The sequence below is a fragment of the Equus quagga genome, chromosome 10, assembly GCF_021613505.1.
Source record: "Equus quagga isolate Etosha38 chromosome 10, UCLA_HA_Equagga_1.0, whole genome shotgun sequence".
NCBI classification, from domain to species: domain Eukaryota; kingdom Metazoa; phylum Chordata; class Mammalia; order Perissodactyla; family Equidae; genus Equus; species Equus quagga.
In genome coordinates, this window is record NC_060276.1 from 96,644,753 (window position 1) to 96,664,056 (window position 19,304).

The window sequence follows — 19,304 nt, forward strand, 5'->3', positions numbered from 1 at the left end:
CTAAGCTACATGATTCCATATATACATTAAAATCATATATATACTCTCTTTAGTTGCTAAGACATTAAAATAACTTCCATTTTTTTTCCTTGTGTGACGAAAATCATTCTGCAAACCATGAATGGATTACATATCATCCTTTAGGATCCACTGAAGTGGTTCATTTAATGCTTAAGAACAAGGTTATCACATGAAAAGTGTTGAATAAATGTTAGGCAATATATTTAAAAGTTAGTTTTAAATAACATTTTAGCCCAAGGGTTAGTTGACTTCCCCCATCCCTGAAGATACCCCTTCTTCTACCACATTTGCAAAAGAGAGCATTTGCGTTGTGAAGGCTCCTTAACTGACCTTCAAATAGCAGCGCCTCCTCATGGTTGCTTCTGCCTCTGCCCCAGCATCGCCGTGGGTCACTACGCACTTCCTTGCTGCTCACCCAGAGAACGCTGGCCTGTAATTCACCTACATATATTGGTGCTATCTCTTCACAGGCCTGAGTGAATAAAGGAAGCATAGCACTTTTTACTGCCATTAATTTAGTTCATATAACAACAACGCAGAAAGCCGTAAGGATTGACCAGACATTACTGAATAATTAGAGTGTCTAAGTAACAACAATGGAAAAACAAAAACATTTTCAAACATTATATTAAGAATAATCAGGGGCTGGCCCACATGGCATAGTAGTTAAGTTCAGCACACTCCACTTCAGTGCCCCTGGTTCACAGGTTCAGATCCTGTGCAGGGACCTACACCAATCATCAGCCATGCTTTGGCAGTGACCCACATATAAAGTGGAGGAAGATTGGCACAGATGTTAGCTCAGGGCTAATCTTCCTCAGCAAAAAAAAAAAAAAAAAGTAATTAAAAAAGTAATCGTTCCTATGGTCCAAAGGAAAACCATGTGAACTGAAGCTCTTCACAGAGGTTTTCCATGTGGACATCATCTTTTTTCTCAACTTGTCATAACCCCAAGTTCATTTCCTCTAGAATTTTCATCCTTAAGAAAATCCTATCTGCTCCTTTGGGATTTGTTTCACTTTAAATAAATTGTGCACTAGACACAATATTTGAAGGAACACATTCCCTAATTAATATTCATTGTGAAATATCATGGAGGATCAATGAAGGAGAGCAACTTCAGTAGTCCTATCACCTCATGAGCTCTAGAAGAATGCTAAAGGGGAGTATGTTTGGGCATCCTGAGTATGATGCCCATTTCTGTTTTCCTGCCAGCACCAGATTAATCTATGTCTCCTTAATCTTCTGAGTTTGAGCAGTGGGATACTGATAAATCACAGACACACACACACCCATTAAAAAAACTAGCAGGGATTTTCAAATATACAATATCCCCACCTGGATTCTTGTGATTCGAAGTATCAGCCATGGCCCAGCAACACTGGAATCCCCTGAAATCTTGTTAGAAATGAAAATTCTCAGACCTGCTGCCCTGAATTTAAATCAGAATCCTGAGGTGGTCTATATGAATATTTAAGTGTGAGAAGCCGTGACCAAGATCATAAGGCAGTGAATCCAAATGCCTATTATAGGAGCCAGAAAGGTAACATAGGTGAGTGAAGTGAGTTGGGTATAAAAGAGGACAGGCAGTGGTGGGCACTATGGCAAACTGGAGAGCTCATGCTTGGTCTGTGAAGTACAAAGGATATTCAGCTTTGCAGATGTTACCATGTAGGAAGGCAGGTTTCGAGTTGCTAAACCCTCTTAGATAGTCTCAAGAGTGGCCAGGTCTGGAGATTGCAAGTGGTATCTCATGATTTGTAACTATCAGCAACAACTTCAATTTATTTTCAATTAATAAAAGATTAAATCAGGCATATGGGCTACTATTTGCCAATATCTAGTCAAGGTCTATGGTAAGGAAAATAAATATTTATGTACTTAAAGCATCTTCTCAGAACCCTTTCCACAAAAGGACGAATGCTACCTGTTTTCATGCTGATTGTGTCACCCCGCCACCACACTTCCACGCTTGCATCTTTCTGTTTTCAGTCTTACTCTGAGTTTAATCTCGGGCTTCAGACATGTGAAATCCCTGACTTCTGGAGCCTCAGGTCAGAACTCATTCTTAGGGAGAAGATGCTCACATTTCTCTCTAAGTGGAGGTGAAGTCAGGATGAAAATATAGTCTAATGTTGAAATAACTGAATAACTTCCTGAGCATTAGCACTTGCCCTTCTATTAATGTTAGTATTAATTAATATATGGATCTCAACAGAGTTTGGGTGAGTTGTGGATGTAGATTAAATGATCTAGGATAGTGTTTCTTAAACTTGACTGTACGTCAGAATCACTTAAAACAGATTCCTAGGTCCCACCATCAGAGTTTCTGATTCAGTAAATCTGAGGCAGGGCCCAAGCATTTGCATCTTTAACAAGTTCCTAGGCAATGGGATGATTCTATTGGTGCAGGGACCACACTTTGAGAACCACTGGTATAGGGAGGAAAAGCAGGAATCTATTTGGCTGGAGAACGTTAATGTGACTGTACCAGTCATTAAAATATTGAACCACAAATGTTGCACACTGAGTGGCCCCATACACTACCTGCCACCCAGCCATGCTGGCCCCTCCTCCAAGAACCTCCAACTAGACATTCCTACATTCCACCTATGAAAGATGCAATACCTGACAAAAGCACTTACAAGTACACCTGTTTTTATTGGTTAGTCCCTGAGTCCAGGCTTATAAAATGAAACCATTACTAAACATAAAAGATTACTCGAGGTTCAGACGTTAGATTTTCAGGCAGAGCTCAAGAAATCTCCCAGGACCCAGAGAACAGTGTAGGATATGACACTGCACAGTGATCCCACACCTTATACGATCAAGCTGTACTGGCCTTCCTAGTCCTCTATGATGCCTCAGGGCCTTTGCACAGGTGGTTCCTTCTGTCTAGAAAGTGTTTACCACGTTCCTCTTCACACTTTAGAGTTCTTCAAATATCAGTACTTCAAAAAAGCCTTTCCTGGGGCCAGCCCCATGGCCTAATGGTTAAGTTCTCGTGCTCCACTTCGGCTGCCCAGGGTTTCTCAGGTCCAGATCCTGCATGCAGACATGGCACTGCTCATCAAGCCATGCTGAGGCAGCGTCCCATATAGCACAACCAGATGCACTCGCAACTAGAATATGCAACTACGTGCTGGGGGGCTTTGGGGAGAAGAAGGAGAAGAAGAAGAAAACACAAAAAGATTGGCAACAGATGTCAGCTCAGGTGCCAATCTTTAAAAAACAAAAAGCCTGTCCTTACCTCACAGACTCAATTCAGTTACTCTCATTTCATAGGATGATCACGATTATAATTAACTAATGGCCAAATGAGCTATGTATGATCTGTGGCCCCCATCCTCAGAATGTAAGCTCTATGACAATAAGGGTCTGTGTAGATCTTTCTCACCTCTCCATCCCTGATATCTAAGTATTCAATAATTGTACACTTAATAAGTGTATGACTCAGTTTTTCACTACTCAACTCTCAGGCTATGTGTTCTGTAATGACACCATTCCTGATGACCCCAAGTCAACTTGGAGCCTCTTTCTATGTACCCTCTATAATATATATAAATCTAATCATAGTGATTTCCTTGTAATATTGTAATTGTTGATGTATCTATTTCTTTAAATGCCTCTAAGCTACTTGAATATGAGGATAGGTATTTCCTTTTGTTTATTCCTAACACATAGGCGTTTCCAGCATAGATATGGAACTCAGTGAATATTTGTTGAATGAAATGTCTGTCCAAAAGTAAAAAAAAAAAGTAAATAATATTTTTAAATGAAATCCGTTATTAACTCTAACAAATGTTAGACTTGAAACATTTCTTCAAGTAATAATGTAGGATTTTTTTCCCTTCAGTTTTTCAATGTGAGATTTTTAGCTTAATTCAATGACAAACTGGGCAGGAAAAATAACAAGCACAAGGAATGATACTGCAGCCAATTCTCATGAAATCTTATTATCAGGTCAGTTCTCAAGGGATAGACTGAACCAATAAAGTGAAAGATTTATATTCCTTGCAATGCTGGGATGGTATTCATTTTTAAGAGGCTTAAACTAGCAACTTTGAGTTTTTGCTTCCACTTAAATGGACGCTTCATCTATGTTGTTTCCCATAGGAAGAAGATGTTTACTTTTTCTGTTTCACAAATGAAAGCTCATTCTCACAGATTTCTGATTGCATTGTGCCTCAGGGGACATGTGTCTCTGAAAGGTTAAAGGTCAAAAAATGTTGTAATCTACATTATTTTAAACACTCTCAGTTATGTCTGTGTTTTGTGTTTTTAAATGTGCTGATTTAATGGAAATTTCTAGTAAAGATTTTATAAATCAGAATAGTAAATTCCTAATTCAAATTATGTACTCCTGATCAGCATTATAAGGTGTGTTCAGTATACTTTGGTTTCCAAAAATGCTTTAAAATGACTTCATAAAGTATAATTCCCTTAAAATAGGTACTAACACTTCTCATTTGAGTCTCAAATTTTTGTTGAATTAGTGGATGAAATAGCCTCAATTTTAACTTTCATCCTCCCCATGAAGTCGTGGGATTGGTAGGCAGGATATTACCCTATGTCCCTGATGCTGGAATTCTAATTGAGAAGGTTTAATAACTCGGTTCTAGGTCATATAGCCAGGCTGTAAACCAAGCCTTTGGACTTTAAATCCATTACCCAGCCCACTATTGTGTACATCTTTGAAAAAACACTCTTTCACTTATCTATTTATGCATAACAAATGATCCCAAAACTTAGTGGCTTAACATAATTTATAATTACATCATGATTCTGTAGATAGGAGTATGGGCAGGGCTCGTCTAGATTGTTGTTCTCTGATTGTGATATGGCTAGGGTCACTCATTGGGCTGCACTCATCAAGAGGCTCAACTTCTAAGATAGCATTTCATCCTCAGACTCCCTCTCAACATGGTCTTTAATCATTCAGTAGTCTGGCCTGGTCTTCCTTATATCATGGCAGCTGGGTTCCAAGAGAGAGACTACAAATGCTGCCTGTTCTCTTACAGCCTGCACTTGGAACTCATATAGTGTCACTTCTGCCGTATTCTCTTGATCAAAACAAATCACAACGCTAATCCATGTTCGTGAGGATGGGAAAAGGACTCCATCTCTTGATGGGAAGAGTGACGAAGAATTTGTGTTCAACTTTAATAACCACACAGATTAAAATAATGGAAATGTAAACAAACAATTGCCAAGATATACTAGTAGCTCAACTACCAGAGATAGCTCACACTTTAGTTAGCATGTTCACATTTAGTTAGCTATGTGAAACTTTCTAAAAATTGAGATGTGTGAACTTTAATAAGTTGGAGAAAGAATAACTTCAGAGGTGATTGATCACGAACTCTACTCACATTCATTCTTAATGTCCAACAGATGCCAAACAATGCGAACATGCCATAAATTGTAAATGTCAACAGTTATAAGTTTAATAATAATATTAAGTAAAGTTGCTTTGATAGAGGTAATAATAGACATCTTTCAAATTTTCAGTTTACATAAAGTTTTAATGGATCTCCAGAATAAGCAACTGAAAGAGTTAAATGAGTGGCTAACGAAAACAGAAGAGAGAACAAAGAAAATGGAGAAAGAGCCCCTTGGACCCGATCTTGAGGCCCTAAAACACCAAATACAACAACATAAGGTTGGTATGTTTTATGGTATTTGCTTTCTATTGGAAAACAAACTATGTGTATGTATTACATACACACATACATACACACGTCGTGGTTTAAAGATAGAAAAGAATTAAAGCTTCAATCAAGAAGAGTTTTAAAATTGTTTTTACCTAATATTTTTTGAAATGTTTATTTTTTTCAAATACAACATAACCAGGCTTTTCGTATTTGATAAGAATTTGAGCGTATTCCTGGAAGAGAACAATGCTGGGTTTGTAATTTATTAAAGTTTTGGTTTCCTGGAAGAGGGTCTCTGTAGGGATGACCTGTAATGCAAATTTAAGTAATGAGACAAGACTTTTTTTTACATGCTTTTACCTTCAGTTCATAATGTTTTAGAGCACACCAAGCTTGATGAAAAATGAATATCTGTAACATTGCTTTCCTATAAAATACAGTGTCTGTTAATTTTAATATTTTCATCTTATCATCTTTCTTCAGTTTATTTATACTTTTACAGTTATACTCTCTGGTTGCTAGAAAGCATTTGTTATTTCTGTATTAAGATTTCTACAAGAATATTTCTGATCTGGAATTTTGAGGGTGCCTCATTCTAATAACTGTTACAAAACTGGCTCTGGGTTTTATTGTAGGAACAGAATCTTGTCCAGTCCATCAGGACACATACATACACAGGTGAACCATCATGATTGGCCCAGCATTAGGGTTGCCCAATTTAGCAAATAAAAATGCAAGAAGCCTAGTTATATTTGAGTTCCAGATGAACAGCAAATGTTTTATAGTGTAAGTATTACCCAAATTATTCATTGTTTACCTGAAATGCAGATTTACTGGGCATCCTGGATTTTATCTGACAACTCTCCTCAGGATCCATGGTTCTTGGATTTATGCCTTTGTAAGGAAATATCTGTTCCCTCAACTCATACTTCCTAAATCTGCATCTCACTCAATTTCATTCTCTCCTTTTATAACATTTTATCAGAGCTAACTTCACAGTTCTTCCATAAAGATAAAAGATATCTTTCTTTCGAAGTCCCAGAATTCTTTTCTTATTTAATGAACTTCACGTTCAATGACAAATGGGACTGCCCCTTGCTGTTACTGACTCCAAAGCCATCCTTTGGCCACAGCAGTTTATGATTAAGAAGTTTAAGGAGAACTAAAGCTATGGTATTCACCATCCACTACTCCATCAGGAAAAAAAATAAAGCATCAATTGTATTCTAATTTTCACTTGAAAATTGTGACTAAGAGAGGTTAACTTGTCACATAGAATTTAATTGAACATCTGATAGAGAAATAGATCCAGTGCTAGTTCTCAAACTGTGCTGCCTTTCCTCTGTGGATCATAAGCTCCTCTGGTAGACTCTGTGCCTGCCCTCTTCCCCTTGGCCTACACTAGCAGTTTCCTGCAGACAGTTTCTGTATGCACCAATGGCTTCTTTTTTTCTGAAGGCATTTGCTGGCTGCAGGAGAATCTCAGCCTGTTTGAGGGTGGGCGGGAAGTGGAGGTAGGATTGCCAGAGCTACCATTAACCAATGAGGGATGGGAGATGATGGATAAATACCGCAGAATCCTCACCCCATCATGGGAGAATTCCAAGGTGTCGCTCAATTCCCACAGTCTCTCAGAGGTTTCCTAGCAAGACTGGGCTCTAGATGTTCACGGGATAACCTGTCTCACACTTCCACCTTCTCCTAATGCCTCCTGAGATCACTTCCCAAATAAATTATTTGCAAATTCTTGGCTCAGGGTCTCTTTGGGGAGGAAGCTAACGAAGACAACCTCCTCACCCTGGAAGCCAGAGTACTATCCCAGCTTTACCACTAACTAAACGTATGACTTTCAGAAAGTGCTGAATCTCTCATGTTCTCCATATCTTCACTTTGGAAATGAAAGTGTTGAGCCAGTTGGTTTCTAATGTTCCTTCCAGTCATGGTTTTCATGTTCCTCTTAGTTTTGGAACATGAGGCATTTCAGAAAAGGGCCAGACTAAGGCCAGTAGCATTGCACATCAGAGGAAAGGCTGCAGCTGCGGGATGCCTGGAGTCTAAGAAAGAAGCCAGGAAGAAGGGCTCCAAAGGAGAAGTGGCAAAAGAATGGCAGGGCAGCCATAAGTGTGAATTACTTAGGGCAACTACGAGGAGAGGTCTTAGTTTGAAACTCTGAACAGACCCTTTATTAAGGTTAGACAGGCCAGGCAGAGTCTTCATATTCTGACAATGACCTGAAATGTTTTTCACTTTCCTCTGGAAGATAGAGAGTGAATGGAATGGAAAATGTTTGACTAATATTGTCATAAAATTTGAATAGATTGTCCATTACTTGAAAATATGCCATTTCTGATGAGCATGAAATTGCTTTGAGGAGAATAATTTGAAACAAAAAGAAAGCAACAGAATTATATGCAAGTTGATTATGTAATCTTTTACATCCAGGACTTATTCATATAATGCATAAGGAGAAACAGAAAGAATTGGTTTGCTGGCTCAGAGAGTGAGGCCATCTTCTACCTTTAAATGTTTAAACCCACTTCAGGATATATTATTTTTTATAAAATTAAGACAAGAGAAAAAACACATAGCTAAGAGAAAGCCTGACAATTAATAATACTCTTTTGTTACTTGAAGTAATTACGGGGAGGAAAAAAATGATTTAACAAAATCAAACAATTTATAAAAGAGTTGAATTTACTTAAATGTGAAACGTATATTTTCTTAAAAGTGCACATTAAAAGGAGTAAATTGTTTTTGTTCGTCTTGCCGTGCTTTATAAAACAGAAGAAGATAAATGCTTTTTTCTTTAGGTAACTGAGTTCAAACTAAAGCCTTATTTAGTCGTTGATTCGCTTTGCAGCCTTGCTTCTGAAGAATTGAAAGTGAATGAAAATAAGGAAATTTCTCCTCTAAGAACAAAATACATCAGTGACCTTGAAGTAGTCAAAAAAGCAACCCCACTCTGCTGCATCACCACAGTTCTCACCTAGTCTAACATTTAGTCTTGTTGGCTTTTCATGGATAGATGTTGAATCCTTGAGTTGTCTTCTTCCTTTTCTTAAGAAATGACTACAGATGACAAAATTGAAGAAAAGATACATTTTGTTGCTAGTAATCTATTTAGATTCTGCTCAGGTCACAGGGCTCTGGTACTCGCTCGCTCTTTCTCCCTCACTCTCTCTCTCTCTCTCTCAGTTGGAGGGCAAAATAAAAATGTTTGCAAATCTTACAAGTACACCGTGAATATTACAGATATGCTTCTCTATGTTCTGTGACAGGATCCTTTGCTATCTTTATTTCAACACGATTTTATTATGAGGCAGGCTAGAAATTCAACCACTATGAAATGTCATGGAGATAAGTCATTTTTACTGAATCTGCCAATTAGGCAAGGTGAAACGATAGATCCTATATTGGTGGTTACTATTAAATCTAGCCAAACTGTTAACTTTGGGTAACTCGAAAAAGTTCAATTTGCTGCAAAATTTGGAAGAGACAATTCATTCCTCATAGCTATTGCTTTGGGAAGAGAATTTAGAGGTTTACTTTTAGGTCTGAGTCACCCAAAAGTGATTCTCTCAGGAGTTGACAAATTGGACCTCTCGTATCCCTTGTCAAGGAACGTGTCAGAAATAATCCTGGTTGGTTATTTCTGTCTTAAGAGATAGACTTTATTAGTGATGTTGATAAGGAATGAAAGATTTCCCTTGAAGGAGTGACAATATTATTGAGGAGTAAAAGTCCATTGTGGGCTTGAACATTCATTAATGGGAAAGAAGTTTGCTATTTTCGAGGGTATTTTAATCAAAAGGAAGATATTTGACTGAGGAATCTTTTGTCTCATAGCACAGTCAGACGGAGAGGAAGTTTAAAGCTTCGTTTACTAGCTAAGTTTCCAATTCTTTTGAAAGATTTAGTCTTTTGTTATTAGCTACATTGGCTTAGTAATGCGGTCAACAAAGTCCTTACCATACAAGTTATTAGAATTTGCAGATATAAATGTGACATGTGCACTATAATTTGACTTCAGTGAATGTTCTATGTTAAGTACTGATTAATACAAATTAAATGACCTCCTAGAAGCTCAGTCACCTATTCTTTCCTTGAAGCTTAGTTAATCTCAAACATTTGGGTTGCCATGATTGTGAAATATCCTTTTCTGGTGACCTTTAAAATGATCTCAATGTTCATGTAATGGGGAAGCTTTAGGTGTAACCCTGCTAAAAGATTTGACATTTCATTGCATTCCATTGCATTCTATTCCATATCACTGAACAAACACTTATTAAAGCACAGTTCCATACCATATATGGAATCTTCTTCAAGAAGCTCACATTCTAGTATATCCGATAAAGACACAGAAAACAAGTGACCATTATACAAGGCAGAATATGGCAGATGGCTTGAGGAGGTTAAAAACAGTGATTTGTTTGGGCAAAGGAAATGAGGTGGGGGAATACAGGGTATGTCATTTGCCTAGGTCGTGTGTTACACTATGCTCAGTACTAGAAGACTACAACTTGATCGTGGAGAGTCTTGAACTCGAGACTCAGGCATTTGGAGTTATTCTATGGGTAATAGGCAGCCGTTACTGATGAGAAATTAAACTGAAGAGTGGCAATTTTGGAAAATTTATCTTAATTTTTAGGAAGATATATCATATAAGATAAGTTAGAGCACAGATGAACAGGAGGACAGAAGACATGTTAGGAAGATACTGCAGAAAGTATATAGAACCTGATTGAAGGCAGTGTCAATGAAAATTGCAAACAGGTGTAAGAAACATTTTGGAAATCAATAACAGTACAAACAGGACTAGATTTAAGGAATGTGCAGAGCTCAAAATAATAGGTTCTGAGACTGGGCAATTGGAAGGCCAAAGTTGGATTTTATTTTATTTTTATTTTTATTTTTTTGCTGAGGAAGATTCACCCTGAACTAACATCTGTGCCAATCTTCCTCTATTTTGTATGTAGTTCGGCACCACAGCATGGCCACCAATGAGCGGCATAGGTCTGCTCCCAGGGACCAAACCCAGGCTGCCAAAGCACAGCATGCTGAACTTAACCACTAGGCCACAGGGCTGCCTCCAAAGTTGGATTTTTAAAATAGGCAATGCGAAGAGAGAAATGCAGTTAATTGGGAGAAGGATGAGCAATTCTGAAAGGCCTAAGAATGCTACAGAATCAAGTAGTGCTTTTAGTGACTAGTAAATAAGCTCTCTTCTTTCTTTTGCAAGATTAAAAGTCCGTGTTCTTAGTTACCTTTATGAAATCCCATTTTATTTTCTATCTTTTGCCCCCATAAGTACTTAATGAATATTTGATAACTATGATAGGAAAGGTAAACAATATAATCAGGAAAAAATACTATACTACAACCAGAGAACCAGATAGGCTGTTTCCCCAATGCCTAACAGAGTACTTAGCATATAACTGATGCTCAGTAAATGTCTTTTGGAGTAGACCCTTTAAATAATTCTGACTAGTTCTGTCACACACAGAGGGTTCATCATTGCTACCTTTCTGATAGAGACATGAATCTGACAATTGAAATAAACAATAAAAAATTGTGAATAGGGGCAAGAAAACAACTCATATAGATGAAGAAGGAACACATCTATAAAGGCATTTAAATGGAAGTATTATCTCTGGTGCCCTCTCACTACCTCTCACTTTTGTTTTTTTCTTTCTATCCTTTTTCATTCTCTGTTCAAATATTTTAATGCTTGTAACCCCGGCATCTTTATAAATATCACAGAAGATGCTACCAGCGGTCATTCTTAGATACGTTCATAGAAATCAAGCTTATAACCCTTGGTTATGCAGGAAAGGAAAGCCATTCGATGAAATCACATCCTTAGCTGGCTCCTTACCACAGGGTGGTCAGTTCATGAGGAAGATGTTTAGAGTGGACCAGCCAGGCAAACTGTACTGTCTGTAATCATAAAACTTAGTTTTTAATTGTGTATAGAACTCTGGCCTTCTGAGTTAGGTTTAACTTCGTATAAATTGTAAGGACTCCTTTTGCCCTTTTGGCCTCAGTCCTAGGCTCAGTCAGGTCTTGTCGGCCTTTTAAGCTAGGCTTACAATTTAACCTTTCTTTCCAGATTCTTAGTAAGAAAGGAGAGAAGAGGCCTAGAGATATTGCTCTGCCTCTTTCTTTGGGTTCCATATAAACTTTACTTGACCTTCAAGGGGTAGGTTATAGGAACCATAGGAGAAAAAAATGCATTCTCTCAGGTGGGAGAAGCACCCATGGCCATATCAATACACAGTATTATGACTAATTTGGAATGCTCAATAAGAACATGTAGTAGGACATAACTATTATGTGTGTGTCTTAATCCAGCTTTGTGGTAAGAGTCTTTAAAAGGTAATAGATTGAATTAAAGTGTCACTGGGCGGGGGCTAAAACCTGGAACTCAACTGAGTACACGTATCCACTTAGACTTTAAGTTTCTATTTCTGTGCCTTATGATGTAGAGTTATTCAAAACAGTGTATCTATCTCTTATGCTTATTTGAGCAATATTAATATCTTTTATATGAGAGGCAGTATATCACAGACTCTGGAGCCAGAATGCCTAGTTTCAAAACGGAGCTCTATCACTTGCAAGCTGAATGACTTTTCAAAAAGTACTTAACTATTTCGTGCCTCACCTTCCCCAAGTATGAAATCAGGATGATGATGATGTTGATGATGATACCTATGTTATAGGATTGGTAAAAATATTTACTACATAATTGCATAAAAAGCATTTAGAATAATACCTGATACTCAGAATTGTATAAATGATGTTAGGTGTTATTATTGTAAAAGACATGACTTATACCTGAATGAAATTGATTTCTGTGGTAATAATACTCTTTCGACACAAATAAGTGGCAAGTTAATGTTAAAAAGAACATCACACTTACATAGTCTACATAGTAGTATATTCATGATAGTCAGTTTTAATTTTTTTAATCTGGTTGAGGAGACACCTAATTTTCCATGAACATATTATAAACAAGCAGCAGAATCTAAGTATAACTTTGCATACTAGATAATGCCATTGATTTAATTAAAATAATAACAGTAATAATAATGAAATCCATACCCATGTTCTTATTTTATCAAGTATATCCAGCTAACAGATTACTAATTAGTTATTAGAAATTACTGAGTAATGATTCAGTATCATTGCTTGAAATGTCACAGTCTTGTTTTAAAGTACATCAGTGCACTTACTAAAATATAACTACCCAAGACCCCCTCATCTTAGAGACACCAACTTTATTTTTTATGCTTAATTGCTTCTGTAATGCTTTTTCATTAGAAGTTTCTGGCTTCTGAGGAGGGTAAAAAAAAAAAAAAAGGAAAAACAAAGAACTCTCTCTCTCACTTATTGAGTTAGTCTCATGTAAAGTATCTCTATTTTCCTGAACCGGTACCAATTAATTTCAGTTCCCTTGAATAGGTAATGCAACATTGATAATATAAATGAATTATTTAAGAATACGAAACATATTAGAACATATTTTAGGGGAAAATTCTTTACAAGAAAGTCATAACAGATATGATAATATGAGCTTTACAAAAATAATTTTTCTTGAAAAATATATTCACCTATCTTAGAACAAAATACATGTTCATAAATCCAATCGCATGTTGCAAATAAGATTTAATATGGCACTATGTCTCTTTCTAAAGAATATAAAATTGTTAACTACAGTATACTGTCATTTATGTTTAATATTTCTGTTAGGAACAGAATGATTTCTAGCGGTACAACTGGTAGTATTCTGTTATTCGATGGAACTACATTCTTCAGAGATAATTTATACTGGATAATATTTTATGTTATGTTAACAATTGAATATCTAGGTCATATCTAGAGAGAATGAGAAAACTACTAAATCAGAGATTTTTACACGATGTTCTATAGTTTCAGCATGCTGAGAATATTTAGTAATTAAAAGATACGTGTATGATTATCAGGGGTATTGAGAATAAATACTAATGCCCAGAAGGGCTGTTTCCATGGATCTTTGTCTAAGAATGGAAGGATAAGGTGACGATGTCAGAAATAGAAGAAAATAAGCATTTCCTTACCACCTACCAACTCTGCTAAACACTGTGCTAGCTGATTTTAATGAGTCATCTCATCTACCTCCAGTACTAAACCTATCCTGGAGGGATTTTAACCCTAAATTTTGCAGTTTAATAAATGTGTTCACAAAGGTTAAGGAGTTGCCCGGGTAAGTTGAATAGTAATTGGTAGACTTGACTTTCATCTTGACTTTTCTGCTTTTGAACCCAGGCTCTTTCCCTTCATTTTAAGATTCCACTGAAGCTTGACTCCAGGGGAGATCCTAGAGTCTAGAGCAAATGCAGAGAGTAGCAAAGAGATTGGGGAAATGTTGCCCTTGGTTTCCCGGGTTTGGGAATATCTAGATGGAAGAGACAGAGAGACTGAGTGTATAGAAGTCTTCAAACTCACGGTAAGCACTGAGGAAGGACAGCTCACTGGTGGTGGCTGTGTATGAAATTCTCAGAATCAAAATGATTAAAGATTTGTTTTTTGAACATTAATCCTGTAGTTCTTACTTTAAAGTCAGAGCAAAAGGGACTAGAAGGGGAACATAGAAGAAAATAGGCTTATGGTGAGAATGGGAAATAATGTTTGAGCAGAAAGGTAATCAGTAGAATTGAATACCTCATCTATATACTGTTAGCCAATCAATGTATATAACTTCCTCTCTACTGCACCTGAAACCTTCCAGCCCAACCCTCTCTCCCAAGAATCCTATTGTCTTCTTTTTCAATAATTATTGTTAGGCAAAAGGCATTTTGTAATTATTTATTAGGTTTTCTTGGCATTCACTTTAATTTCTGATTTCGGTGGCTTAACTATGTGCAGGATGGATGGATGGATGGATGCATGCATGCATGTATGAATCATAGAGGGAAGAGGAAAGGTAGGAGAATTGAGGGCTAGTATTTAGTGATTAGGGTCTGTCTTCCCCAGTCCATGAAATAGCTCCTCTGACCATGCTTATTTTTCAGCAATGTATGAGACCACTAGAACAGTTAGTTTAAAGCTACTGTTGTTAATCTTATGTAAATAATTTGGAAGTTAAAGTCTTATTTAACAATTTAAAATTCATTATGTATTTCTCCAGATTCTAAAATTTTGCTGTGACTTCAGCTCTTCTTTTCCTTCATTTCCAAAATCATATTCCCTTTCTGTACTTAGGATGCCTATTAGAGGCTGGTAGGCAGCATGAATTAGCTGAGGGTGAATTAGGTGACTATTGGGTTCCTGTAGTATGGTTTAAAGTCTTTGTTGTGAATATGCCTAAATGTGAGTTTTTAGGATTAACTAGCTGTTAATATTTATTGAGTTCGTACTGTGTGTCAGACAACATGCTAACCAATTATAGCTTATGCAGTCTTCCTAACCACCTACAGAAATAGTTACTCTTATTATCCCAATTTTGAAAATTAGCAAGCTGAGGCTTGGTGTGGTTCAAAACTTTCTCAAGGTCACATAGCTCATTAGCAATACATCCAGGAATCAAACCTAGGAAACCTGATTTCAGATCTCACTCCTTTAAACATGCACATCTTTTTGTCCATCTGTCATCCACACTATGTCCTTTCTCCTTATATTGTGAAAGATATAGAGGTACATTAATTGTCAACTGTTTTTAAAACGATTTTTCATATTTATTGAGCCCTCTCTCTGCAATTGGGGAGCATTAGGTGCTTTAAAAATTGTTCAGATGTCTTCATTGAAATGGTCTTTAGGGCTCCCCTTTGGTAGCTTAGGAGTTGGAAGAAATATAAACATTTATTTCTAACAAAAAGGTAAAAGCAACTATGCAATACATTTAAGTAAGTGGATATCAAAATAAAAGCCCTTTTAGGAGAGCCTGTTGAGGATGGTTATTTAAAATATTCAGCAAATTTACAACAAAATTACATACCACAAATAGATCCTCCTGGGGAACTAAACAATACTTTGACCAGTCAGGCTTAGCAAAGTGAATAATGGACTGAAAATAAAATGGTAAGTCATTGCCAGATCATTTCATTCAAGGAAGCAGGGGGAGTAGAGCCTAGCCCAGTGCAGAGATGATGGAAAGAAGGAAGTAAGACTAGCCATAAGAGAAAAGGCGAAGAGAAGGATCCATTGCCAACCTCCCCATTATTTCATAAGAAATCATGAACCTTTCTGATTTGGCCAGGACCCTTTTATTTGAAAATAAAATAAGTTTATATCCAGATATGTTGCATTAGCTGATTGTTCATAAGTATCTAGGGATTTTTTTTGTTCCTGAGATGGATTTTCCAAGATACTACTTTCCTAGATGTTGAACTTATTCCATGATCCTAGAAACTCTTCTGGTTTCCTAAGATTTTTGCAAATTTTATATTTGATACAAGTTTTGTTCTCATCCATCATTCCTTTTGTGTACATTAATTAGACTAAGCTAAAAAACTATACATTGGGGCAGGCCCGGTGGTGCAGCGGTTAAGTTCGCATGTTCCGCTTCAGTGGCCCGGGGTTCGCCAGTTCGGTTCCCAGGTGCGGACGTGGCACTGCTTGGCAAGCCATGCTGTGGCAGGCGTCCCACATATAAAGTGGAGGAAGATGGGCACTGATGTTAGCACAGGGCCAGTCTTCCTCAGCAAAAAGAGGAGGATTGGCAGCAGATCTTAGCTCAGGGCTAATCTTCCTCATAAAAAACAAAACAAAATAAAAAACTATACATTACTTAAACTTAATATTTTATTAATCTTTCTAATTATATTAATTTTTAAATAATTTTTTACGGCTTCTCCAAGGACATTCTTCTTCTTCTTTTTTTTTTTTTTGGTGAGGAAGATTGGCCCTGAGCTAACATCTGTTGCCAATCTTCCTATTTTTTTCTCCCCAAAGCCCCCAGTACATAGTTGTATATCCAAGTTGTGTGTCCTTCTAGTTCTTCTATATGGGATGCCACCACAGCATGGCTTGATGAGCAGTGTGTAGGTCTGCACCCAGGATCTGAACCAGCCAACCCCAGGCCACTGAAGCGGAGTACGCAAAATTAACCACTATGCCACAGGGCCGGCCCCTAATCATATTAATTTAAAGTGATATGTGGGATGCAATAGATGGCCTTACAATCCATGAAGAACCTGTGATCTGTGTTGTTTCTAGGTGTGTGTGTCTATGCACACACACGCATGCATATAGGGCCTGCAAGTGTTGGCAATTTCACGTTGGTTAATCATTGAAGTAGAAGAAGTCACAAAATAAGCTATGCACATAGGCAACCGCTGCTCTCTCCTGTTCCATGTTGCTGAGCGTATACTATGGCCAAGGGAAATATTGTATCTCCTCCTATGGAGCTTACAGGAGACCCAACCTTGTATTTGTTTTCTATTGCTCTACCTTTTTATTAATTTTTTGCTCTTCACCTCTAAACATCAAATCCAATAATTCCCTAGCTTTACATATTTCCATGCCTTTATTTTCTAAGCATTATTTGACATATGTGCTAAGAAAGGGTAAAGTATCATAAGTCTAGCGTAAACACTCAAGTGACTCCTTCTCCAGTGGTTGTCCTCAGCCAGTTTTTTAAAACCAACTTGACATAGGTCAGAGCAAGAATTTGGTACCACTGGTGACATGTGAAAGATATAGAAGAAAAGTCATATTTAAATCATAAGGTTGTGAATATGTACTAAGGGAATAATGAGTTTGGTCAGGTTCTTTAACTAGACAATAATTTATTAAAAAAATTATTTACAGAGGTATAACAAAATCTAACCTTGTCAAATCTAAGCATTTTTAATGTTAAATTTCACTGTTGGCCTTTTCTCTTGTCATAAGGGAAAAAAAAGCTTGTTAGTTGACATTAGGGAACAAACATTGCTGACATTTGTATCTATCTAATAACGGTATAGAAATTTAATTAGGAGCGTGACAGACTTTTCTTTAATCTGATACATGTAACAAATGCATTACTTTAATAAAAATAATGGCCAGAAATGCATAATAAAATACCTAGTATGTATATATGTGTGTGTAAATAATTTATGTGCTTTTAATAAAGAAAAACATACTTTAACATTCATATATTACAACACTTTAATTTGAAGATATTATCTTCTGATAGGCAAAAATTTTAGCATACTTCTCTGGGGGTACATCTATATTCAGAATAATTTGGCTCATATTTCAGGCTTAATTATCAAATCAACTGTAAATCTCCATTGTATAAATCCAGCTATGGTAAAATCTAATCCATAAAAAGTAAATATTTAATTAAAAATTAATTTTAATATAGCTTTTCAAGACTTTAAGGTATTTTAAAAATTAGTAGCCTTGAGAATCCATGTTTTCTCAAAGGGAAGCAGGAGAGTATACTTAATACCAATAATCAAGGCCCTTATTCATGGATACATAGGATGGCAGAAAAATTTAACTTTTTAAATTCACCTTTTTGTGTGGGGCAGTTTTGCTACTTCTGAGAAGCAACTTTTTGAAAAATAAACTCTGAACCTTGGATATTTTATACTCTTTTGTCTTTTGCTAATATTGGAGGATTAGATAATACTGTGATATTCATTAATACTTATTTTCAGAGCAGAGGTTTGGGAAAATAGGAAATATGATTATAGTGTCGCGTTCACTTCTATCTTGCAGCTATTCTGAGTATGCTCAGAAAGGTCAGTTTAACCTTTTCTATTTGCATCCCTGATTAGGAGTAAAAAAAGAGATATGATTTGAAAAAGCCATAGACAAGAAAAAGAAATACTGGAAATAACTTAAATCAAATATAGTTTATGCTAAGCTACCCCAGTGCTATGCACTCTTCAAGATTCTCAGCCACTCTGGAGAGTCTCCCACCTTCCTTTATTTCCCTCTACTCACTAGAAGTCCAGATAGTTCTTATGTTTGATTTTAAAGCTATCAACTCACAACTAGCTTTAGTGGTATTTTGTGTTAGCACTTTTGCAAAAGCATAAAATGTCAACCCTTGATCAATACGGCAAGAAGATAATTTCGGATTATAGAGCAAATAGATAAAACAAAATCAGAAATCTAAGTACTGAATAAAATAGATAGTACATCTGATCACATATGCTTTAGAAAGATTCAATATGAGTTTGAAAATAAGGACTTCAGGGATTAAATAATGATTTTCTCAAGTTCCTTTACTAAAATATATTAAAACAGTAAAAATAACAATTTACATGTAAAAATGTGAGCAATATAGTATGATTTCCTAGTTGTTTTTAATATATGTATTAATATATACTCTCATACTTGAGTGATAGGGAAAAAGAATCGGCCAGATTAATTAAAGCAACTTATGATATATTGGCCACCAAAATATTATTTTAACTATTATTTTTAAAATTCCTGGCTGGCACATTTGAAATGTTTCCAGTCCTGGCTTATATAACTCAGAAAATACAGACTCAACATGACTTTCAAGGACAACTCTGAATGTTAATGTTTCCATTTTTGGCCTCATGGCAGAAAGAGTTTTATTAACCAGTGTAAGCTCTGGAATGTCAAAGGCACGATAGACAGCATAGACTCCACACACAAAATAGATGCATGGTCATTTTATTCTAAATTGCT

At 36.5% G+C, this 19,304-nt stretch overlaps 1 protein-coding gene across 9 annotated transcripts in view; it reads left to right on the forward strand.

Moving 5' to 3' along the window:
* Positions 1 to 19,304, forward strand: part of DMD (dystrophin) — a 2,273,580-nt gene that overhangs the window by 867,758 nt on the left and 1,386,518 nt on the right. For all 9 annotated transcript variants that reach the window (XM_046672830.1, XM_046672828.1, XM_046672833.1 and 6 more), the window contains one exon: positions 5,533 to 5,683. In XM_046672830.1, the coding sequence (XP_046528786.1) occupies positions 5,533 to 5,683 (151 nt within the window). The remainder of the gene's footprint in view (positions 1 to 5,532; positions 5,684 to 19,304) is intronic.